Source organism: Puma concolor, chromosome D1 (assembly GCF_028749965.1).
Source record: "Puma concolor isolate L17-30 chromosome D1, mPumCon1.1.hap2, whole genome shotgun sequence".
Lineage (NCBI taxonomy): Eukaryota > Metazoa > Chordata > Mammalia > Carnivora > Felidae > Puma > Puma concolor.
In genome coordinates, this window is record NC_141676.1 from 16,427,057 (window position 1) to 16,450,405 (window position 23,349).

The 23,349-nt window shown below is 52.3% G+C and overlaps 2 protein-coding genes across 7 annotated transcripts in view; one reads left to right on the forward strand and one right to left on the reverse strand.

Annotated features, from left to right (window-relative positions):
- Nucleotides 1-128: 128 nt before the first annotated feature.
- ARFGAP2 (ARF GTPase activating protein 2) lies at nt 129-10,764 on the forward strand. 4 transcript variants are annotated; one of them, XR_015240842.1, is made up of 18 exons: nt 129-280; nt 452-570; nt 1,135-1,207; nt 1,732-1,863; nt 1,951-2,031; nt 2,870-2,951; nt 3,234-3,290; nt 3,952-3,993; nt 4,370-4,422; nt 4,856-4,992; nt 5,094-5,225; nt 7,163-7,291; nt 7,371-7,505; nt 8,484-8,610; nt 8,771-8,864; nt 8,985-9,103; nt 9,554-9,693; nt 10,229-10,764. XR_015240842.1 is itself a non-coding variant. In XM_086677506.1 (17 exons), the coding sequence occupies exons 1-17, from the start codon at nt 209-211 to the stop codon at nt 9,572-9,574; spliced, it is 1,605 nt and encodes a 534-aa protein (XP_086533632.1). In that variant the 5' UTR covers nt 129-208; the 3' UTR covers nt 9,575-10,764. The 4 variants fall into 4 exon arrangements, 3 of the variants coding, with proteins under 3 accessions (XP_086533632.1, XP_086533633.1, XP_025783742.1); XM_086677506.1 differs by having other exon boundaries at nt 9,554-10,764; XM_086677507.1 differs by lacking the exon at nt 8,484-8,610 and having other exon boundaries at nt 9,554-10,764.
- Nucleotides 7,651-23,349, reverse strand: part of CSTPP1 (centriolar satellite-associated tubulin polyglutamylase complex regulator 1) — a 202,245-nt gene continuing 186,546 nt past the window's right edge. The window contains exons 5-9 of one of the 3 annotated variants that reach the window (XM_086677525.1): nt 19,366-19,451; nt 17,171-17,366; nt 16,393-16,502; nt 13,237-13,300; nt 7,651-10,980 (exon numbers count right to left, since the gene is read on the reverse strand). In XM_086677525.1, coding sequence (XP_086533651.1) covers nt 10,821-10,980; nt 13,237-13,300; nt 16,393-16,502; nt 17,171-17,366; nt 19,366-19,451 — 616 coding nt within the window. In that variant the 3' untranslated portion in view covers nt 7,651-10,820. Of the gene's footprint in view, nt 10,981-12,206; nt 12,965-12,989; nt 13,043-13,236; nt 13,301-16,392; nt 16,503-17,170; nt 17,367-19,365; nt 19,452-23,349 lie in introns of those variants that run through there. The other 2 variants (XM_086677524.1, XM_086677526.1) reach the window with 2 other exon arrangements.

Genomic DNA, 23,349 nt, shown 5'->3' on the forward strand with positions numbered 1-23,349 from the left:
GTGGGTCCGGCGACCATTGTAGAGCCCGGGGCTGCTGCGGTCTCCGCTCCGGTTCCGCCGGCCGCTCATTGGTCCAGAGCGGGACAAATCGCTCCGCCCCCGGCGGGTGGGGGCACTGCAGGAGCCGACCCGGTGCCCCGCCTTCCCGGCCGCGGATTGGCCCGCGACAGGACCCGTCGGTCGCGCTGGGGTCTGGGAAGGAGAGAAAATGGCGGCGGAACCGAGCAAGACCGAAATCCAGACTCTTTTTAAGCGGCTTCGCGGGATCCCGACCAACAAGGTGCGCGAGCGGGAGGCGCGCGGGGTCCGGCGCCGGCGGAGATGGGACTCTCCCGTCTCCCCTGGGGCCTGAGGGAGGGAGAGGGGCGGGCGTGGGCTGTTTCCCTGGCGTGTCAGCGCTCGGCCTCGACTCGGGGCCCCTGACCATTGGCTCATCGCCTCCTCCACCCAGGCCTGCTTCGACTGTGGCGCCAAGAATCCGAGTTGGGCCAGCATCACATATGGTGTTTTCTTGTGCATTGACTGCTCCGGGGTGCACCGCTCCCTGGGCGTTCATCTCAGCTTCATCAGGTGGGGTCATCTTGCGGCTGCTGTGTTTCTACTCGGCCGGCCGGGGCTGTGTGCTCAGTAAGGGAGAGTAGCTGCCTCGACTGCCCGGCCAGGGAGGGGTCCGGTGGATCAGCACCGGAGGGAGCCGCCTGTGTGGGCCCCTTGTCACATAGGCAGTTTGTCTCCGTGTCTGGGTTAAAATATCCTTCTTTTCCGTTGGTTAAACTTGACACTCAGAGTATTCGTTTCGGGGGAGAAGTTAGCTGCACTGACCTTGTTGCTGAATGTTGGTCGAGTATGTCTGAAGTGAGACTATGACTGTCCCTAAGGGGAAAGCCAAATTCAAGCTTGAGTGCCTGAGAATTCGACCCCGTTTTGGATATGGAAAATAATTAGCACCTTTTTGACTAGACAATTGAAGAGCAAACTTTTTCATAGACAAGTTAGAGTGGAGGAAGTAGGGTGGTGGCTGATTAATGTTTCCTGAGCGCCTACTGAAGCCCCAGGCCAAATGACAGGTATGGGTCTGCCAGGGAAGCGTCTCCTGATACCTGCTGGTGGGTGACACGCAGCCCTTGCACACAGGTCCACAGAGTTGGATTCCAACTGGAACTGGTTCCAGCTGAGGTGTATGCAGGTCGGCGGGAATGCCAACGCGGTAAAGCTCCTTCTTACCATCTTCCCCGCTCCCATTCTTCTGCTTGGGTACTAACTTTACAGTGTCTTCCTAGGAGGGCCCTGTCACTATCTCCTTTCAGAGGATTTTCTGGTCTATACCAACACTGCACACTATTCTCTAAACTTGGAAATTGGTTATTGTTCTTCTCAAATAGGCTTTGGATTCAACAAAACTGGACAGATGTTCTTGGGGGAAGGGCTAGGGGAGTTGGGGCCTCCACAGTCATCCAGATCTTGTGAGCCTAGATGAAGGACGGGCACAGTGGGTATGGCATGCTATCCTCAGGCAGGGTTGAGTAAGGGCTGAGGTTCAGTCAGTCATCTCTGAGGATGGGAGGTTGTTTTTCTGCAGGAATTTCTGAGGAACTTTACCTCTGAAAAGCTGCCAGTGTCAGTAGGGTGTATTATCATGTGTAAATAATAATTGGACTGTTACAAGGAGGTGCCTCTTTTGCTTTGGGGGAATCACCTGTAGCATACTCTCCTCTCTTCTTTGCTCCCCAGACAGCTTTCTTCCGCCAACATGGATGTACAGCCAGTGATGCCAACACCAAATATAATAGCCGAGCTGCCCAGATGTATCGGGAAAAGATCCGGCAGCTGGGGAGTGCAGCCCTGGCTAGGCATGGCACTGATGTAAGTGCCTGTTCCCTGGGGCTAGGGTCGTGGGGTGAGTGGGAATATTCAGAGCCCTGTGTTTCAAGGGTGTCTTCTTCCCTCTAGCTTTGGATAGACAATATGAGTAGTGCTCCCAGTCACTCCCCAGAGAAGAAGGACTCTGATTTCTTCACGGAACACACTCAAGTGAGTGCCCACAAGGAATGTTTCTCATGATGTTGGCAGGTGGTTTACTTAACCAAGGCCAAGGCCTTCTGTGATCATGGGCATGGAGTCCATTCACCTTGGTGTAATACTTCAGACAGAGAGTGTCTGGGGCCCACTTCTTGGTAGGTCCAGATGTTTCTTCCTCTCATGAGTAGGCGTACAGTATGGCCCTCCTAAGGAATGGACCCCTGTAAACTGGGATAGTAGGGAGGAGGACCAGCTTCTTGAGGGCTCAAAAGATGTCAGGAGTTCCAGACAACTTTTCCTGGATTCTTTCCCCATAAGAAAGCCACTGCAGTTGGGGACAAGGAAAGGATTCTCTCATCAGCAACCCACCCCTGGGAGGAGGTTTCTCATCTACTGGCACTGGGTGCTGAAGTCAGACTCTCTTAGTTTGAATTCCTGCTCCTCCTGTCTTTAGCATTTCTAGGATGGTGGCTAAGTCACTTTACCTGTCAAAACCTGCGTCTCTAAAAGAGATGTATGTACCTCATGGGGTTTGTTGTGATCATTGAATGTATTTATATGTGAAAAGCCGTTAGACTTGTGCTTGGCATGTGATAAGTGCCTAATAGTTGTTAGTCGTGAAATTAGGGGAACAGGTTCTGGCTGTAAGTAAATAGTGGAAGGGTGGAGGTGACTGTTAATTTCCTGTTTCTTTCTTCCATAGTCAACAGCAGTAGTCATTAAATTCTAGTCTCCTTTTCTCATGGGCTTGGAGGAGAGCCTTATACCCACAAGGTACCTTTAGATTCTTCATACACCTTGCCGGTAGGAATAGCTCATCAAAGCTTCTGTGATCTGGCCTCTTTTTCAGCCCCCTGCCTGGAAAGAACCAGCCCCTGACCTAGCAGAGACCCAGGAGCTAGCCCCTTCTACAGAGATCAGTAGCCTGGCACGTGAGTTCAGTCTGGATTCCAACCAAGTGCCCTAGTCTTGGCAAAGGACTTGGAGCTAAGAATGGGACACCTGGCCAAGGGGATAAAAGTATGTGTATGTGTGGGGGTTCCTGTATTTCTCAGTGGGCTAGGATTCATTTCAATCCCTTGGAGGATCCCTTTCATCTTTTGGTGGCCTCAGCAAGCTGAGGAAAGCCAGTCTTTCCCATTTTTGTCCCATCACTTCCCGTTAAGGGAAGCAAGCTTGTGCCTTAGACCTAATTCCCACCATTGCATCCACAGAGCCGGAGCACGGCCCCAACATGGACCTGCTTGGCACCTCACCCAAAGCCTCTCTAGGTCAGTATGCCACCTGGCAGGTGTGGGGTGACTGAGAGAGGATGAGCCTCTAGGGCTCTTTTTGGATCTGGTGCTGCCTGGTCATGTGGACTGAGGCCCCAGGAAACAGCATTTGACCTCTCTGGAGTGGGGACTGGGATTGGATTGGTGGCTGTGGCATCAACTGCAAGGACTTTAGCACCAGGGCCTTTGAATTGATGAACCTGGAAGCTGGTGTACAAGGCCTGGGGTCTGCCTCTGGATGTGGAGCTGGGTCTGGCCAAAGTGTGGGGAGCCAGGACTGGACACCTAACCCTGGGGTCTGAGGCAGGATTGGCCTGTCTGGTCCATTTCATGGGATAGGGGTGTAGCTCTCACAGCTGGAGGCAACGCTCCTTTCTCAGCTTGTCCTTGGCCTTTCAGCTCTTTTTTACTTTCCTTAGTGTTCTTTAGTCTCGGTTCAGGTTTGGACGGTATTTGCTGATCTCTGTTGTTCTGTTGACCCTTGGGGGTTAGGGCGGGAAGCTAATGGAATGACTGTGAAACCCCATGAGAAGGCTGGCGTGGCTTGGTCTAAAGTGAGACTCTAGAGCCCTCTGGGAAGAACTTTGGCCTCTGGGCTTGGGAGCTATATGGAGGCTCTGGGGTGGGCCCCTTGTTAGCTGCAAGTCTTTTTCTCTAGAGTCCATGTGTCTGTCACCTAAAGGGGCCCTTCCTGCCAGAGGTAACCAACAGCTGTTTTGGGGATCTCAGCCCCTTGCATGTCAGCTCCCTGGTGTAGGAGCTGAGGCTGGCATTTAACATCTGCCTCCCTGCCTCGTAGTCTTTGTGTTGGTTCAGGGACTGTGACTATCTCTGGTGCTTTGGGTCTAGGTTCTTGTGTCAGTCTGCTGGGAGTCCGTAACCTCCCCTAACTTTGTCTGTCTTTGGCTTGGACTATCCTAATGCCGTTGGTTGGAACCGGTGGGTGGCAGCTTTGCCTTCCTCTGCCTGAAGCTGTTGCCTAGAAGCTCTTGCCAAGAAGCTGCATGGTATGGGTTGAGCTGCTGTCTCTGACCTCCCTTTGTGTTCACTCATGCCCCATCTTCTTTCTCACACAGAACCGAGAACCTCCCTCATTGGCAAGAAGAAGCCAGCAGCCGCTAAGAAAGGGGTAGGTGGAGAGAGGCAGTATGGTGGTGGTTAGGAGCTGGCATCAAATAGCTGGATTCACCCCTTGACCCTGCCGCTTACTGGCTGTATGACTTTAGCAAAGGTACTTTTCTGAACTTTGTCTATGAAAGGGCTGTCAAGATGCCTGTCTTCAAGGGGCTCCTGGGAAGAGTCTGTGAGACTGTGCACATTGAGTGCCTGGCACATACTGGGCCTGGTCAGCCCTGAAGCTTCTGCTGTTGTGTGAGCCACCTCATGCCCAGCTCCAGCAGAACCACTGTTGTCCCTCTTGACCATGCTGGCTGGGCTCCTAGTTTTTACCTGAACTTAGGAAGGAATGCTTTCTTTGTGGGTGTGGCTAGAGGACCCATGCTTGGGAGGAAACCAAAGACATTGTGGTCGGCGAGACCCCCATCCCATGATTCTCCTCCCAGCTGGGTGCCAAGAAAGGCCTAGGGGCCCAGAAGGTGAGCAGCCAGAGCTTCAGTGAGATCGAGCGGCAGGCCCAGGTGGCAGAGAAGCTCCGTGAGCAGCAGGCAGCTGATGCCAAGAAGCAGGCTGAGGAGTCCATGTGAGTGTTTGCCAGAGGGACCTCAGCTCCCGTGGGGTTGGGTGGGCAGGTAGGACAGGTCAGGTTGGGTGTCTGCCCCTGACATGTTTGTTCCCTCCAAGGGTTGCCTCTATGCGCCTGGCCTACCAGGAACTCCAGATTGACCGTAAGAAGGAGGAGAAGAAGCTACAGAATCTGGAAGGGAAGAAGCGAGAACAGGCAGAGAGGTTGGGCATGGGCTTGGTGTCCCGCAGGTGAGGCTCAGCTCTGGGGTGTGGCAGGGAAGTGCCGCTGTTCTCCCCAGAGCCGCTGCAAATTCTTCCCAGCAGTTTGGGTTTTTAGGCTCAGTCTTCCTCTGAGGCTGAACAGATAGATGGTTTTGCTTATTGTCTTAGAGTGGCCTAGTACAATGTTTGTCACAGAGTAGGTATATGCTTAGTGTTTGTTAAATGAAGGAAACACAGGATCAGATGCTTGTTTGATATACCCAAGAGGGTAGGGTGTGTTGTGTAATGGGGGTGCTAATGGCACTTTTGGTGGGACATTTCTTTATTTTTCAAGACCTCCCTAAGAATTACCAGGCTTTTAGCATTCTTAATCCCTGTCCACTAAAGGCCATTGCTGCCAGACACGCTAACGCCTGGAAATACCCCCAGACAGTGCCCTTTGGCATTGACAATATCCTTCCTATTTCAGGACCACTGGGTTTGTGTTGCTGTAGTTTCTTAAAAACAAAACAAAGACTGCAAACCAGTTCTATTATGCATTTTGTTTGCTTTACACTAAGAGCTCACGTTTAGAGATTTCGGTAACACTAGACTTTTGATCTCGCTTAAAAATCGGAACATCGGACAGCACTGGGGCCAGCAATCCTGGCTACAGCGGGCTTGTGCTAAGTGCTGGCTCTTTCTTTCGAGGGGGTGTGAGCTCTGCCATTGGCTTTATTTACTTAAATACAACAGTCCTGTGCAGGAGGTATTACTATGTCTTTTCACAGGTGAGAGAATTGACTTACAGCAAGTAAGCAACTTGCCCGAAGCCCATGAATCTAGTAATTGGCACCACTAGATTTTGAACATAGAACTACTGATGGCAAATTCAGTATTCAGGGCCTTTATACTCCACTTCTCTGAAAGAAGATAAGGCTGGCTATTTCTGCTTAATCTTTCAGAACACGTACTAGTTAGATTTAAATTATTCCATTTCAGTCTGTGTGCTGCTTGTGTAACCCACAGCTAATCAGGGAAACATAAAATTTTACTCCCAGGAAGGACTTTAGATCTCCTCCCCTTCCCTGTTTTGGTCACAGGAATTACTGGGTTAAAGGGTATGAACAATTTTTTCAGCTGTTGTTTTCTTTTTTCTTTTTTCTTTTTTTGCAGTGCAATAGAATCTTTATTTAAACTCTGCCAACTCTGTTTAATGCCCTGTTGTAAAATATTCACTGTTTGGGGTTCTGTCAGCTAAAAGCTGTAGTGTTTTTTGTTTGTTTGTTTGTTTTTTGAGATATTTTTTAATGAGTTTACTTAAGTGAAATTAATCCTTAAAATGCCTCTGTGGAGCATGACACAGGACGAAAGTGAGGCATGAAGAGTTAGTACCTCTTGCCCAACTCACTGCCTCTTCTCACTGGGATACCATACAGCAGTCCCAGGGCTTCGTGCATATAGCCAGGCTGTGTACTTTGAGATACTTTCATCTTTCAAAAAAAAGGCGGGGTGGTGTAGGGGTTAGGACAATTAAGGACTCATTCTTTGATGCCATCGGACTCCTTTCCCTGGTTCTGGGGCATTTTTCATCTTTTCCATGTGTATGTGTTCATCTGGGTGAAGGATGCGGCTCATGATACAGCAAGTCTGCTGAGTTGTTTCCAAGGGCAAAAGAGCGCTATCATTTGGTGCACATCCTCATTAAAATTATAACAGGCAAACGGTGCTTTGTGAGGGAAGCCCTGCTTTGAGAAAACAAAGCTGATGTGTGCACCATTGAGGGTGTGCTCCAGCTCAGCGGGGTTCCTAGCACTCCCTGCTGGGTCTGGCCCTGTGCCTGTGCACAGGCAGGGGGAGACTGCCTCTGGGTGATGCCCAGTGAAAGAGAACCCAGGTTTCTGCCAGCAGCTGGGCATCTTCTCTTGTGTAGTGACACTGTTGCTTACACCTGCCCTTGGGCCTGGCTCTGCTTGTCTCCACAGCTCTGTCTCCCACTCGGTGCTGTCTGAGATGCAGGTGATTGAGCAGGAAACCCCAGTGAGTGCAAAATCCTCCCGCTCGCAGCTGGACTTGTTTGATGATGTCGGTACTTTCGCCTCTGGACCCCCAAAGTAAGGCTGTTGTTGGGGTGCAGACTTGGCCACCATGTTCCTCATCAGGCTTCTCTGAGCTACTCTACTGTCTCACTAGGTACAAGGACAACCCCTTTTCCTTGGGGGAAAGTTTCAGTTCCCGCTGGGATACAGATACCGCCTGGGGTATGGACAGGATGGAGGAGAAGGAGCCAGAAGTGACCGTCTCAAGCATCCGGCCTATTTCAGAAAGGTGGAGTGGGCAGGGGCAACACTGTCCAGTAGGATTTTTCTGTGGTGATGGAAATTCTGTACCTGCACTGTCCAGTGTGATGACCACTGACTGTGTGCCTACTGAGCTCCTCAGATGTGGCCATTGTAACTGAAGAACTGAAACGTGTAATTTAATTTTAATAAATTTAAGTAGCCACATGTGGCTAGTGGCTACCAGATTAGGTAGTACAGGAATTAGGCTTTGGTTTGAATTTTGCTTTATCATCACAGAAAGCCTAGCAGCTTCTTTTGTTCAAGATCTGTTTCTCTGGCAAGAGGGGCCTGATTTTGTGCTTCAGTCCTGAACACTCAGGGGTATGTGTCTCTGGCCACCATGTTCCTTGTTTTTTTAAAAGCCTATTTTATGTCAGTCTGGGCAATGTTTAACTCACAAATTACCCGCACAACATTTGTAAAATGGGGGACATAAGTAATGACTTCACAGGGCCGTTGGAAGGATTAAAAGTAATGAAACTTACAAAGCACCTAGGCCAGTGTCTCTGCTCGTCAGTGGTAGATAGGAGTGATCATACACTTTTAGGTCCACACTGGGATGCTTTTGAGAGTGGAAATGCCACAAGAGTAGGTATAAACTCAGGCCAGCTGAGACATATGGTCACTGTAGTGTTAGGCCACTTGTAACTAGGAGTAGACTGGCAGTAGTGATCCTAGGACATCCGAGACTTTGACGAAGCTCTAGTGGTTTGGGGCAGAACCCTAATGTATTTCCATGCCGCCTAGTAGAGTGAACGTAAGCTGTCTGTACCTTGGCTTCGGTGTGGAGAAGAGAAGGGCCTTGTCCAGGGGAGAGGGCCCAGAGCCATAGCCAGATGGGCCATTGTAAGCATCCCCAGAAGGCCACTGGTGCTTTTTTTGGCCTCTGTTAGTAATGGGATTAGTAATACTAGGCTCTGACAGTAATGGGAAGGATCAGAGCTATCCCACATCCACCCCTCAGAGTCACAAACAGAAGGGAAGTGGAAAGCCGGAGCTCAGGCCTCGAGTCCAGTGAAGCACGTCAGAAATTTGCAGGAGCCAAAGCCATCTCATCGGACATGTTCTTTGGGCGGGAGGTGGATGCCGAGGTAAGTAGGGTTGTCCACCCTGAGCCTGGAGGCAGCAGGTGGAGTAAGAATTTCCTCCTTGCCACTGCTTTGGGCTTTAGCACCAGGGTGTCTTGGCCGATAAGGAGTGCTTGACTCATCGGCCAAAAGATCTCCAGGTCTTTCCCTTTCTTCACCACAGCATGAAGCCAGGTCTCGTCTCCAGCAGCTCTCGGGTAGTAGTGCCATCAGCTCTTCTGACCTCTTCGGGGACATGGATGGAGCTCATGGAGCAGGTAGGGCCCTGGCGGTAAGGTGCATGCCAGGCGAGGCCCGTGGGCAGAGCTGGAGGGCCCTGTGGGCTGGGAAGGGCTTCCTGCAGGGCTTCCAGACCACCCTTTCCCTTGCTTTTACAGGTAGCGTATCTCTGGGCAACGTGCTCCCCACAGCTGACATTGCCCAGTTTAAGCAGGGTGTCAAGTCTGTGGCCGGGAAGATGGCTGTGCTGGCCAATGGTGTGATGAATTCTTTGCAGGTGAGGCTGGGGCTGCTTGACCTGGGGCGGGAGGGTAAAGCGCTATAGAGTAGTGCTTGGGGGTTGGCCGCCTCCACCACATCCAGACACTGCTGCTGGGTAGCTCCTGAGCCTGAAAGAGAGCCTTTTCTTTTCCTGGAGAGGCAGCTTCCTTCCTTTGAGCTTGGTACCAGGGCTCGGCCTCCCTAAGATGCTGCCATGTCTGCACGGATTTCCACAGCCTTGTCACCTTACTTCTCTCTCTCCTCCCTCCCCAGCTTCGAGATTAGGCAGGGCTTCCCCCTTGGGACCTGGTCACAACCCCTTTCCTGAGTCACAATAAAATACAAAACAGTCTCTGCCATGTGAGATTGGTGCCCGATTCCCCGGAGAACCCTAGTCTTGCAGGGGCGTGTTGCAGGAAAGCTGCAGGTGAGAGACTGACTTTGTTTTTTCTTTCCCCATCCCCAGGATCGCTATGGTTCCTACTGATCCAGGTGCCACGGCTCAGGCATATGGTGGCGACAACAGCAAAACCCCCATGATTCCAAGGCCAGGGGCGCTTGCCTTGTGGAAGCTGGGGAGGAATTGTTACTTTATATGTGTTGTGTGTGAGTGGGGTGGCCTTTGAGGATCTCGGGTGAGGGGGATGGGTGGTTCCAGCCTTGACCTCAGCCTGTAGACTGAGCCCTTTTATTCTCCTCCCCTCACACCCCCTCCCCGTGTGCTAGATTACTGTCCTCTGGTCCTGCCCCCAAGCTGCTGTTCGTCCTGCCACACTGGGAGCGAGGGGAGGAGTTTCCTCAGGAGGGTTTATTCTGGGCCCAGCCCTTCCCCAAGTAGGGAAAGTGAGAAGTGTAAGGCTTTTTGGCCAGCTCTAGGATCCTTCCAGGTTGTCTGGGGTTTGGTCCCCATCCTCTGGAACCAGTGGGCAGGTCTAGAAAGAGTTCTGCTATAGACCAGCCCCAGGGTAGGGAGGCTGCTCCAGTGGCCTCTTCTGGGTGCCAGGAGAGGGCAGGGGAGGGGAAGGACCTTCGTCTGGGCCTTCTTAAGGGCTAGAAACTTTACCCGCTACTGAAAGGTTTCATTTGGGATCAGACTTGAGGCCCGAGTGATCTTCTCCTGTCTCACCACCCCTTTTTACAGTGATCACTTGAGGGATACTTCTCCTGGGTGTCTCGGAGTCCTTCCATACCATCTATTGTGGAGCACAGGACCCTCTGTCCCTTCTTCCCCTGCTTGGTGTGGCCATGGTGGGTCTCATCTGCCCTGTGCCCTGCTCTGGATGCTGTGAGCGTAATGCTGGCCAAGGAAGCAGAGGACATGAGGGACAGAAACAGGCTCTTGGGGCTCAACTTTCTTCTGTGTCATCCTGGTCTTAGGGGGGCCTGGACAGCACCCCACCACTGAGAGCTTGAGGCACCTACAGAGCTGCACGCCTTGCCCCCTGGCCACTAGGCCATATACTGTGTCATCCTTGGTGCCATCTTCCCCTGCTGTGCTGACAGTCTGGGCCCACCTTGCCCCTGTGGGTTTGGGGTTGGGCTCCCAAGCAACACAGACCATTCTTCCCTACCCCCCCCCCCCCCAAAGGGACTTGACTTTCTTTCTGGACTGTTTGTATTGAAACAGAGTGGTGTCAAATAAAGCCTTGACAGGGCCCAGGGCCACTGTTGATCTGAGTCAAGTAGTGTCCTCTCTGGATCCTTGCCTCCCTGCCCAGCGCAGGCCCCTGGCCTCACTCTCTGGGCTCCCACCGATATGGGCAGGGCGTCGGTGCTGAAGCTGAGGGCACTCTCTCCAGGGCCTCCAGCTTGTCTCTTCTCTGAAAGCCAAAGTCCCCTGGCTCCTTGGCCCTGTGCTGCCGCGAGGTCCGGTGCAGCCTCGACCTCACCACCCTGTTGCACGCGGAGGAAAGAGCTGGTGTTAGTTGGCCCTTTAACTCATCTACTGAGCCATACTGCTGTGGGCAGGTGAGCAGCCTAGCAGCTCTGGACCTCATCCCAGCAGTCGGCTTGACTGGGGTGTGTTTCTCAGTGGAGTTTAAAGACAAATGAAATGTACAGCCTTAATGGAACCATTTTAAATCCAGGAAGAAAGGGTGTGTGTGTGTATTACCCCCGGGCTTGGCAACTCTTTTCCCTTGTAGGGACTCCTGGAATACATATGGCACCTTAGGGGTCCTCAGGGTACAGGTATAAACCACTGGTCTGGGAGATGGATGATTAGAAAGGATGGGCAGAGGGGGCCATGGGGACTTTTAATTACTGATTTCCAAAGTGTGGGTCTGGGCCTCCGGCTCTGGAGTCCTCTGGAGGGTTCGTAATCCAGAGTTCTGTGCCCCACCGCAAGCTGGAACTTGGTTAACTTGCATCGTAAACAAGCTCCCCATGTGATTCGGATGCACACCAGGATTTCTGAGCTATCAGCCAGAGGCTGGAGAGGAGGATGGGCCTGGAGAGTTCACGTGACTCGGAGCTTCAGTAGGACTGGAACTTCCAGCTCTGGCCTGGCACTCCAGGGCTCTGGGAGCCAGTTCCTGAAACTATTTAGGGGGGGGCTTGTCTGGGCAGGGATGAGCCCAGGATAATGTGTGTGCCCAGTGAGATGACCCCTGGCTTAGGAGGCAGGCTGCTCTGCTTGGGTCCCTGAGTGGCTTTTACTTTCTAGACAACTGCCCATTTCAGGAACTTGAAGACCACCTGTCCTTAACCTTCCTCCAGTCTTGGCTGGAAGCTTGTCTTCCTCAGGCCTGTCCACGGCTGCATCCCCACTGTCCCAGTCTCGAGCAGCTGCTTAACAAATGTTTAATGAAACTCTGGCTAGAAGACTCTGCAGTGCTAACCCTTTGGGGTCAGCGTCTTTCGAGTTCTGAACCTGGCCTCGAACCCTCTGGGCTTGTTTTCTGAAGGCCCATTCCAGGTGTGAGCATCTTTCCTCTGAGAGGCTGCTGTCCTGTGCCCGAGTTGAATCCCTCTTGGCTCATTTGAGGCTCGTCTCCAGGCTTGAGTGGTCCTCTGGCCCCTGCCTCCCAGTCCTGCTAGGATAGCTGGGACTCAGCACCCAAAACCCAAACTCACCCCTTCCCTTCACCCGCTCAGTGTAGTGGCTTTAGACTCACCACTTACTGGATACAAGGGACTTTATTCATTTAACATACTTAACTATTAGACACAGAGGAGACTTGAAGCAGTTTTTGAAAGTGGAATTGTCTTCTTGCCTACCCTTCATCGTATCATGGTAGTGGCTCTTCCTCCAGCAGAAGGCCACCATGTTTATGTCCACCCCATACTTGCATCACTGGTGTTGCCCTTGACCATGCAAGGCCCTGCATGGTTATTCATGGTCTCTCCCCTTCCTGGAGTTGCTGTGAGGAGACCACCTTTATGCGGGGACTGTCAGCAAAAGACTAAAGCCAAGTCACCTCCTGGTGGCTTCAGCTCAGTCTGCTGTCAGCTTGGGGCCTGCCTAAAGCACAGAGGCTGACAGGGCCAAGGAGAGTAGGCTGTTACTTTTCAGGGTCACTGCTTGGCTTGGCTGATACCAGAACCCCTCTGGCTGGTCTTTGGGCTTAGGCTGTTGTTATTCAAGCTTTTCACCAGCAGAGGGCAGCATGGCACAGGAGTGGGAGAGGAGGATGGCTGGGAGTCCCAAGGGCTAGGTAGGTGGGAGCTGGATACAGGCGTTGTGGACAGGACCCTTCAGACTCAAGTCTCGGACTCGTCCGTCTCTTCAGTGGAGCCATCGCTCTCTGCATCCATCTTGCGGGCATGATGGAGGGGTCTCCAGGGGGAGCCAACCCGGGGAGGGGTTCGGGAAGGCAGGCAGCTGGCCTCTGGATTGGCAGTGGCCGAGTTGACCAGGCCTGGGATCTGGACAAGCCTGAAGGAGGGAAGAAGCCCAGAAGGCAGCCAGGTGCTTCCTCTCTAGAGACCAGGACCTTCATGCTCACTCTTGAATCTGGATGAAACCATGGGCTGTATTCCCAAAGGACTCAAAGAGAGGCTACCTCAGGCCTCTGCTAGCGCCCAAACCCTTCCCTGAATGATGGGGATGTTGCGGACAAGCACCGTCACCCACAATAGGACACTGCCAGGTCCGACTGAGGTATAGCCTTCCCACAAGGGGGCAGCCTCTTCCCACCTGACACTTACAGTCGTTCCAGCTCCTCATCCATGGCTGGGTCGTGCATTAGGTCTCCTTTGTCAGGCAAAGCTCCTAGGACAAAATTGGGGGGCACAAAACTTACTCTGAGTGTCTTTCAGGCAGGCTCCAGTCAGCTCCATTCCCAGCAGGTGCCTCCATGCCCTTCACCTTCATGTCTACCTACTCTGCTGACCCGGGGAGGGCTGATCTAAAAGATTTAAGAAAGAGCTCTTTCTAAAAAAAATTTAAAGTAGGTTCCACACCCAGCATGGAGCCCAACTCAGGGCTTGAGCTCACGACTCTTGAGATCAAGACCTGAGCTGAGATCAAGAGTTGGACACAACTGACTGAGCCCCTTGGTGCACCCTAAGGTGTCCCTTAAAAAAAAATTCTTTTTAGGGGCGCCTGGGTGGCTCAGTCGGTTGGGCGGCCGACTTCAGCTCAGGTCACGATCTCGCAGTCTGTGAGTTCGAGCCCTGCGTCGGGCTCTGTGCTGACAGCTCAGAGCCTGGAGTCTGTTTCAGATTCTGTGTCTCCCTCTCTCTGACCCTCCCCCGTTCATGCTCTGTCTCAAAAATAGATAAACGTTAAAAAAAAAGAGTCTAAAAAATTTTTCAAAAAAAAAAATTCTTTTTATTTTTAAGTATAGTTGACACCCAATGTTACATTAGTTTCAGGTGTACAACATAGTGGCTCACCGTCTCTACATGTTATGCTGTGCTTACCACGAGTGTAGCTACCATCTGTCACCATACAGCACTATTCTAGTATCATTGGCTGTGTTCCTTGTGCTGTATCTTTTAATCTCGTGACTTGTTCAAGGGGAAGAGCTCTTAAGAAAAGTTTAAAACGAGAACTGCTGTGGGGGCAGGAAGTTGGGGCTACTTATAAATTCAGTGAACCTGTGCCTACCCTCTCCAACTCGGGACAAGAATCACAGCTATGGGACATCCCCAAACCTCAAGGTCACTGCACCAACAGGGCAATCTCCTTCCAAGATTAGGTGGTGGGCTGTGAGCTGTGTAGGGGGCTCAGTTCCTTCCTTGAGTCCCCAGATACTGGGCTGAAAAGGAGCCAGAGACACAGAGTATGGGCCAGCTAATCCCCCCAAACCAGAAATTATCTAGTTTTGTGCCCCCAAATCAGAGTGACCTCACTTTGGAGACAGAATGGTTAATATTGGTGCCTTAGCTCCTCAAGATGGTCTCGGGGGTGAGAAGAGAAGACTGGGTCAGAATCAGACCAAAGTCTTGCATGGCGGGGAGCTGCCAGGTGGGGGTGGGGGCTGGGGGGTGGGATCTGCCTCATCTCTGCTCAGCCGCAATCTCTCTGAGCTGGTTCCCTCAGCTACAAACCAAAGGAAGTAATGCTTTGATACTGGGGATGGTGAGAGGAGACAGTCTTGGATATTCCTTGGAGCCGTTAACAGTGGAGGGAAGGGGGAGCTGAAGTCTGCAGATGGAAAGATTCTCGCCAGCAAACTGTTGAGGGGAAAAGCCCACTGGTGGTCAGGACATAGATTTGGCAGTTAACAATGCTGGTGTCCAGAAAGCCACAATCTTAAACTTACCATCTGGCTCCAGTCCAATTCCCTACTTTTCCAGAGCTTTTCAGATGATGCCTCCTGGCCCCTTTTGCTCTTCTTTAGTGGTTTTCAAAGTGTGTCCCTCAGAGCCCTCTCATTTTGTGTGCATGAATGTGTGTGTGTGTGGGGGGGGGGGGCGGGTGCCTTGAGGACTAAGGAACAGGACAACCCTTCTCCACAACTGGCTCCACCCTGGGGATCTCCAGATCTCTAGTTCCTACACTGGAGATGCAGGTGAGGGCAATGCTTCTCTCCATCTCCCACTCAACCCAGCCCGGCATTAGTGTTGGTAAAAGTGGTTGACTGAGTGCCCTTTTTAAAGGCCCTAGAAAAAGCGAGCACGTGGGGTTAGTCCGGGCTGTGATCTTACCTAGTTAGCTTTTCCTTTCTCTTCCTATGAGCTGATTGGTGGAAAGGGAGGCAGGGCAGTCAGTTACCTAGGTGTATGAAAGAAACCCTAAGCCAACCCCACCCGCTGTCCCCTTACTCTTGACTTCTGACTCCTATTTGCCTTTCTACTCTGGTCCAGCTGGTGGTCTTGGCGACAGCGTCACTTAGCTGAGGCGTCCGTAGGCTCATGCACACCCCAAGCATCAACTCAGAATAACGAGGCTGCTAGGTAGCATCACGCCTCAGTGAGCCCTCCATGAGTCCTGCTGTGTGCATCCCGTGTGCATCCCCAGCAGGCTTCATACCACATAAGATCTAAAGCAACTAGTTTGTACTAGGCCTACAATGGCTGGCATTTAAAGAATGTTAAATTCCCTTCCCTTGACCCCATTCCCTCAAGTGGCTGGAGGAAGGGGAAGGTTATGTGTTCTTTGAGACTCAGGAACCTGGGGCCTCAAACACACCTGGATACCTCTTGAAGAGCGAGACAAATAACAATCCCTCCAGCTCTGGTGGATGGTGGCCGGGTGGCTCTTCCCTTGGGAGAGCAGCAGGTGTGAGAGGGAGAAGAGTGGGGTGGGTGGAGAAGGCCAACCAGTGAGAATAGACGACAGACAGGAAAAACTAGGCCAGTACAGTCCTCTCTCCCTGCCCCCCTTTTTTGCTCCCTTTCAGATTAATCAGGTTTTTTTTTTTTTTTTTTTGTTTTTCTTTTTTCTTTCCAGCTGGGAAAAAAGGCCTCCCCAGACACACCTTTGCCCTGCTTACAAATGGGATTCAGGTCTCTTTGATATATAATCTCCAAAGCCACCCAGTAAATAGCCCTGTGTCTGCCCAACCTGCAGGCCACTCCCCAAAGCAGAGCTGGGGATTCTCTGGGGAGGGGCTGGCCACACCTCTGCCACAGAGAGGCTGCTTCATGTCGGGGCAGGGCTTTGGGCGGGGAAGGCTGTCCCTTACCATGGGAGTGTGAGAGGCCTAAGAGGGCACAGTCTTTCTTGTGCACGTTCTGGCTCCCTAGGTCTCAGAGTCTGGCCCTGAGAGTTCTGTCCCTAGGTCTCAGAAGTCACGGTGCAGGTGGTGATGTCCCCCCTCCTTCATGGGACCATGTCTGCCAATAGCGGCTGGCTCCTACGTGGCTTAGTGTTGGGGGAGCAGGAGAGGCTAGCCATAGCTAGCTCTGGCTTACCCAGGGCTTGGTTGATTCCATGATGCTTTGAAAGAGCCACAAGGAATCCATAGAAGGTCAGTCTCTGAACGTTGCTTAATACCTCTTTGACAAGTGCTGGGGGTGGACAGCTAGAAGGGAGAATACAGATACGAGATTCAAAGACCAGCAAGTCTGACATCTTTCCATCCATACTTTAAGGCTTAGGAGGATGCCCAAAGCTGGGACTGAGGGACCCTGTGTTCCCTGGGGGTCCTAAAACCCTGGAGGAACATGGCAGATCTCTAGAGCAAGGCCTTGACTGTGGACAGAAAGGGCTGGCATGTTGCCTAACTGGTGCTTTCACTAGGGGAGTGGGAGGGAGGGAACAGGGAAGAGGCAATGGATGGCAACCACATCTTGGAGGAGACCACAAACTGGCTGCTCTGTCTCTAAGGAGACTTTGTGCTACACGGGACAGCTTAACCCTCCCTCTCTGCAGAGTGAATTCTTTGTACAGTGAATGTTTTCCCCTTCTCTCTACAAAGCTAAGGCCAATCTATCTCCTGGCAAGGAGAAGGGGCCCAAGCTGGTCATCTACAGCTTGGAAGTGGCAGTGATCTTCCCTAAGTGAGCCACCTGGGATGTTGTTTGGTCAACAGCCTGGTCTGGGGCGGATGGCACTGTCCTCATTTATATATGACCATCAAGGGCTCTAGAAGCCCCGGATCCATCAGAACATCTGCTAGAGATCTGTTCCAGAGCCAGCAGCCCACAGTCCCTGGGGCTGAGGTGGGGGGTCTACGTACCCATTTCTTACCTGTACTTGTGCCGGTCACACAAGTTCTCCAGGCACTGGTAGAACAGTGATGCCTCCACTCCCTCCAACATACTAGCCTCGCCCAAGGTAGGTCGCTGGCGGTGTTGCCCACTGGATGATGTTGGCACAATCACTGTGTTGGGGTTCTTGCCTGCCAGCAGGTCCTGATAGATGGCAGCCACACTCTCCAGGAATTCTGAGTACCATGATTGGGGGGGAGGGGGTGGGCAGGTCAGGCAAGGAGGACACACTTCGTCCCTTCACTGGATCCTTCCTTTCCTGTTAACTCAGCTCCTCCCCAGCCTTGGTGCTCAGTGCTTGGTGGCTGGGAGCAGGAGCCCTCAACCTTGTGTGACCACCGCACTCATGAGCAATGATATGAACGTGTGTTTCAGCTCAGTGTCCCTCCTCCGGGGACTTGTTCCTAGACCAAGTAGAGGCCCTATTACATACTTTCAGAGCACCCTGTGCTTCTTTGTAGCGCTTTTCCAACCATGAATTTTCTGAATAATTATTTGTTTGCTCTGCCTTCCAGCTGGAGCGGAAGATCCATGTATAAAGGTAGGGATTGTGCCTTGTCAGCCTTCCTGCCCCAGCACCTAACACAGTGCTGGGCACATATTAAATTCTATACATACTTTTTTTTTTTTTTTTAATGTTTCTTTATTTTTGAGAGAGAGAGAGAGAGCATGACCGTGAGCGCATGAGCAGGGGGAGGGGCAGAGAGAGAGGGAGACATAGAATCTGAAGCAGGCTCCAGGCCCGAGCTGTCAGCACAGAGCCCGATGTGGGGCTTGAACTCACAAGCGTGAGATCATGACCTGAGCCGTAGTCGGAAGCTCAACTGACTGAGCCACCCAGACGCCCTACACGTACTCTTTAAAGAGCTAACATGTGCACACTTCCACTGGTGAGCCCCATCTCCCTTGCGAGGCCGCTTGCTTCTCTGACTCCGGAAAGCATGGCGGAATACCAGGGTGGAAAAGAACGCCACAAGCTGCTCATTTGTTACACATTTGGAAGTGTTTGCAAATGTTAGGAGTCGAGCCAGTGTTAGTAACCAGTGACTTGTGGCCCATTTCACCGCTGACTGGCACACACTGCTGCTGGCCGGCCCTGGGGCATTGTGAGAAGGCCCGGAAGGATCTCCCAGACACAGCTCCTCCTTCTCCAGGGCCCAGGAGCTTCAGGGAAATGGGAAATAGATGCCTGCAGCTGTTAAGAGCAGGTGGCAAGACCCCAGGCTCCAGCCCCTGCTGGTTCAGGCCCTTGGGCTGCCATCAAGAAAACAGAATGTGGCGCCTGAGAGAGGCCAGGGCTGGCTGGGGCCACCGGTTGGCAGGGAGGCCATGTCCAGGCTCCAAGGACAGCCTTCTGTTTACTGGAAGAGCCCGTTTGAAACAAGTTTGTTTACGGACACAGTCAGCAATTTTTGAACCCGACACTCCATTAGATGTCGTTGTGTGCTCTGTGGGAGCTGGTGTCCGTTTGTATTTATTCATCTACTACACCTGATTCCAGAAAGGATTTAAAGGCACAGCTGGTGTGTATGGGGAGCAGAACGGGCATGTGAGTGAGACAGGACTGGTGTCTGCTTATTAAAAGCTGTGTGGGTGGGAGGATGTGTGCCCACACACGGGAGTCGGGGCCAAGGGAGATCACTGCCCCCTGGTGGCAGTGATACAGCACAGCGCCTAAGAGGACCGGCTCTGGAATGGGCCCTCCGTTCGGGTCTGGGCTCCACCACTCACTAGCTCTGAGACTTTGGCTCCTCACCTCTAAGCTTATCTCTGACAGGACCCATCTCTTAGGGCTGTCATAAGGATTAAAGTCAGTGCTCTGCCTGGCACATGGTAAGTTCTCGATAAATGGTGAATCTGTTGCGTACTGTTACAGTAGCGTGCATTGTTCTAGTCATTGCTATTATCACCCAGATGGACTTGCCGCACTGCTGACTGCAAACACGGTGGTCTTCGTGACTTGAGGAGGCGGAGAGAGTAGGCTCCACAGACTGAATCTTGTGACCACCTGTGGGAACTAGACATCCTGCCCGGGCCCCATGGCGAAGCATGCCTCCACCGGAGGGAGTGGGGGAGGGAAATGTGTGTGCCAGGCACCAGATGGAAAGGGTACCAGGGCAGGACAGGCAGATGTGGCCCTGGCAGGAGCCACATGGGGCCCTGGAAAGCTCTCACCTGAGTAGTAAAACTGGATCTGGAAGGCAAAAAGGAAATCTGAAAAAGACATCAAGCAGTCCATGGCGTCATCCATGAGCACAATCCTGAGGGGGGAAAGAGAGAGAAGATGTGAGAGAATGTGTCTGGGGGTGGGGATGGAGAGCACGTCAGTGAGCTCCTTCTGGGGCTACAGTCTTTCTTGGGGCAGCAAGACACTCGGGAAAGGTCCCCAAAGCCAGCTCCTCCCAGTCACCTCACTTCTCCATCACTTGGGCTCTGCCACCAAGCTGAACTGAGCACACGACCAAGGACAGGCTCCCGGGTCAGTCTCCGTGGCACCAGCTAGCGGATGGAGCATGGGGAGGAAGGAGGCGGGGGGCAGCAAGGAGAGGGGCAACTGTAATACAGCCAAGATTTCTTTTCATATACTTAAGCAGTAAATCCTTTCATCCAGCAGTGAGGACCATTTAGTTCAGAATAAATACAACTGGGCAGAAAAGGCAAAAAGAACAGCCAGGAAGCTTAAAGGGGTCTTGGCAAGTGGCACTGAGATTTAATAAGCTTCCAAGGGCCTAAGCGACTACAGGCACCTCCGTCCTGGGACACAGAAGGCAGACAAGGGAAGAGGGTAGAGAGCTACCGGGGCCTCTGCACTTGAGAGGGTCAAAGAACACACCCCGTCTTGTGACGCCGTGGCGGCCATGCCTCTCCTTGCTCTCTGCTCCCACAAGCGGACCACCCCCTGGGTTCTCATCTCCAGGCCCTCCCACCTCATAGGAAGAAAACCATCTGACTGATCAGACCATGGCCGTGTCCATACCGTGCTCAGGGTCTCATCCAGGAGGGCGCAGGAAGGGAAGGAAATTAGCACTTGCTGGGCTCTATCCATGTGCCAGGCAGGGTGCCAAAGCTATCTGCTGAAGGGGAGAGGGGCCCCCAACCTGCTTCTGACTGGCCCGAGTGGCCTTCTCTTTCCTTTTTTACAAAACTGTTTTATTCTGCTCTCTTGTGTATTTTTGTTAATCTTTACCTCCTTGTGTCAGAGGATCCCCAAACTGGCACCTGGATCAGCTCCAGAGACAGCCAGCCAGCACTGCTCACCTCTGGTGGCGGGGGGGGGGGGGGGGGGGGCTTTAGAGGGAATATAACATAAGGTGTCCCTGCAATATGCAAGGCAGCTGGCCCTGGTTTCAGATCTCCGCGGAGAGAGAAAATGCTCCTATACCTAGTCTGTCTGTCTGTATTAATTAATTATTAAGGTAGGCTCCATGCCCAGCATGGGGCTTGAACTCACAACCTTGAGACCAAGACCTGAGCTGAGATCCGACTTACTGAGCCATCCAGGTGCCCCTCTTAGTCTTTAGTTCTAATAACGACAACAATAGAAGCAGCACGTACTGAGTACCTACTTCATAGCAGGCAACTGTGCAAGGTATTTAACTATATTAAATTTTCTCTCACAACATTCCTATGAGGTAGGCCTTGCAATTATGTACATTTTACAGGTGAAGGGACTAAGCAGAGAGGTCACCTTGCTGAGACCACATAGCTGATGAGTTTGCTCGACTCCACAGGCCATGGGACTTTCCATTAGGTCACACTGCCTCTTTTAAAATAAAGATACAGAATATAAACACTAACATTTTATTCCTTAATTTCTGTGCTTAACTTATCTTCTTTCTTTTCTCCTATATTTTAAGGGCTTACTATTCCTCATGCGTCTCTTGGGGAAGAAAAAGGCTGCCCCAACTACCAGAGTTGAGCATTCAAATTCTAGCTGGAAAAAATTCAAGGCCGGAGGGCGGGAAGGAGCAATGCTGCTGATGGTCACAGGAGGGCGCCCTGGTCCCTCCATCAGCAGCTCTTCCGACCAAATGCTGAGCCACAGACCAGGTAGTTGCCCCCATTTCTTCTTACCCATGAGAACCCAGGCAGGCCAAGAGGAAGCGAGAGGGCACAGAGCCCAGATTCTGATATCCGGATTGGGAGGGAGAGGCGCTAAAGGGCAGAGAGAAGTGGGGTAGGGCAGACCGGGGTTAGCAAAGACACCCAAACTTCAGAGGAAGAGCAAGCTCTCCCAGAGCACTCAGGCGGGTAGAGCCACCCCAAAGTTTTTCCGTCCAGGCTCAGCAGAGAAGAAAAAGGTCCCCGAGGAAGGACGCCAGTGACCTTTCCTTCCTGCCCTACTCCCAGGACGGCTAAGAACCCGAATGGCCTGAAGTTAATTACTAGGGAAGAGCACTGGGCTGAGAACGTCCCCAAGCAGGAAACCACAAAGGGGAGTCAAAGCCTTTGAAGATGTTACTTGGCTTCTCTTCCTTATCATCAACCTGGACCCAGTGCTCCTGTTTATAGCAATTACCTCCACGCACTATATCTTTCTTTATCTATTTCTTCATTTATACTGAGATATAATTCAAGTACCATAAAATCCCTTTAAAAGTGTACGGTGTGTTTTAGTATATTCACAAAGTTGTGCAACCACCACCACTGTCTAATTCCAGAAGTTGTAATTCTTGCTAATCAGCATGCTCCCGAGACAGGCCCTGCCACACCAGGGCTTTGAAGCCAATTGCCGTAAGCATCGTCGTCCCTCAGCCACAGAGAGGACAAGAAGCTGCAAACAGGCCCGCCCTTCCAGCTTCGGAACTGGCCTGCAGCTTTCTGTCCGCGGCCATTCTGAACTATGAACATTAGCAGCCTCTTCTAAGCCAGGCAGCTGGGGAGGAGGGAGAGCACAGCCGTCAGAGGGCAGGAGACCCACCATGTGAGCGTGTCAGCCTCAGCCCTGTGTGCGCGCTGGTCTCGACCCTGGCTCTCCGGTGGGCTGAAACGGACACCGGTCACGAGGGACCAGCAGGGTGGCTGGGGGAGGCAGACAGTGGCAGGGGCTCTCTTTTTGAGGGACATGTGGCCGGATCCCAGCAGCATGCGTGCAGAGGACAGAGGGGTTTTCTTGACTGCAGGCAGTGCGACTGACTGCCAAAAAAGCCAACTGGATCTCAGCTTTCATGAACGGCAAAACCACCCCCTACTCTGCTCAGCCAGAGACCTGGGAGTCCTCCGGACTTCCTGGAAACTGCCTCCCTTGCCCGACCCACAGCGATCACTCTCCAGGTCCAGCAATCCCACCCTAACATGTCTCCTGAATCTGCTGACTGCTGGCCACCTCCACAGCCACCGCCCGTGCCCGCCTCTGTGTCTTTCTCGTGGGCCACTGGATGATCTTCTGCCTGGCTTTCTGCAACTACCCTTGCCTCCTTCTACTTAGGTATCCACACTGTGGTCACAAAAATGGGTTTTTCTGATGTGATTTGACCACTTTACAATTCTGTTTAAAGCCCTCCATGGGCTTCCCATTGACCTTAGAACAAGATCTGCCACTCTTATCCTGGCTTATGAGTCCACGTGATCTGCTCCGTCTCCCCTCACCCCCCACCCCTCTAGATGCACCGGAGGCCACAGGCAGCCTCCCTCGCTGTATTCCACACTGGCCCTAACATTCTCCCCAGTGCTCCCTCCTTCCTCATGCCCTTCAGACCAGCCAGTCCTTCTACCTGTAATGCTCTGGGCCTTTCATGCCACTCTCCCCACCTATCTGATGCCCACTCATTCTTCACATCACGCCTCTTTGGGAAGCCTTCCCCACTCCAGGCTAGGTAGAGGTTGGCCTCCCTGCTACCAGCTTCCACGGTTCTCTGTGACCTCCTCACACTATTCGTGTTTGTTTTTGCCCGCAGACTATAAGATCTCCAGGTGATAACTCTGTTTCTCAGCTTGTTGCTTGATTCCAGGGCCTGGCGTGTGCAGGGCCCATAGTAGGCACTCAGTAAATATGTGGCTAAACGGAGAAGAGGGGCCTCAGTACTCTTTTCTTTTCTCCTCTCCAGGAGACACCTGGATACTACATTCAGTTCTGGACAGTCCATTTAAGGGGAATAAACTAGAGTCATGGAAGAGGGGGTCAGAGTGCTAGTGAGTCTATAAACCATGATATCAGAC

Excerpts from the sequence above, each read along its gene's own strand:
- ARFGAP2 (XM_086677506.1), top strand. The coding sequence starts at position 209 with ATGGCGGCGGAACCGAGCAAGACCGAAATCCAGACTCTTTTTAAGCGG. Across the intron at positions 1,864-1,950 it reads TGGCTAGGCATGGCACTGAT|CTTTGGATAGACAATATGAG; the intron begins GTAAGTGCCTGT and ends TCTTCCCTCTAG. Across the intron at positions 7,506-8,483 it reads ATCCGGCCTATTTCAGAAAG|AGTCACAAACAGAAGGGAAG; the intron begins GTGGAGTGGGCA and ends TCCACCCCTCAG.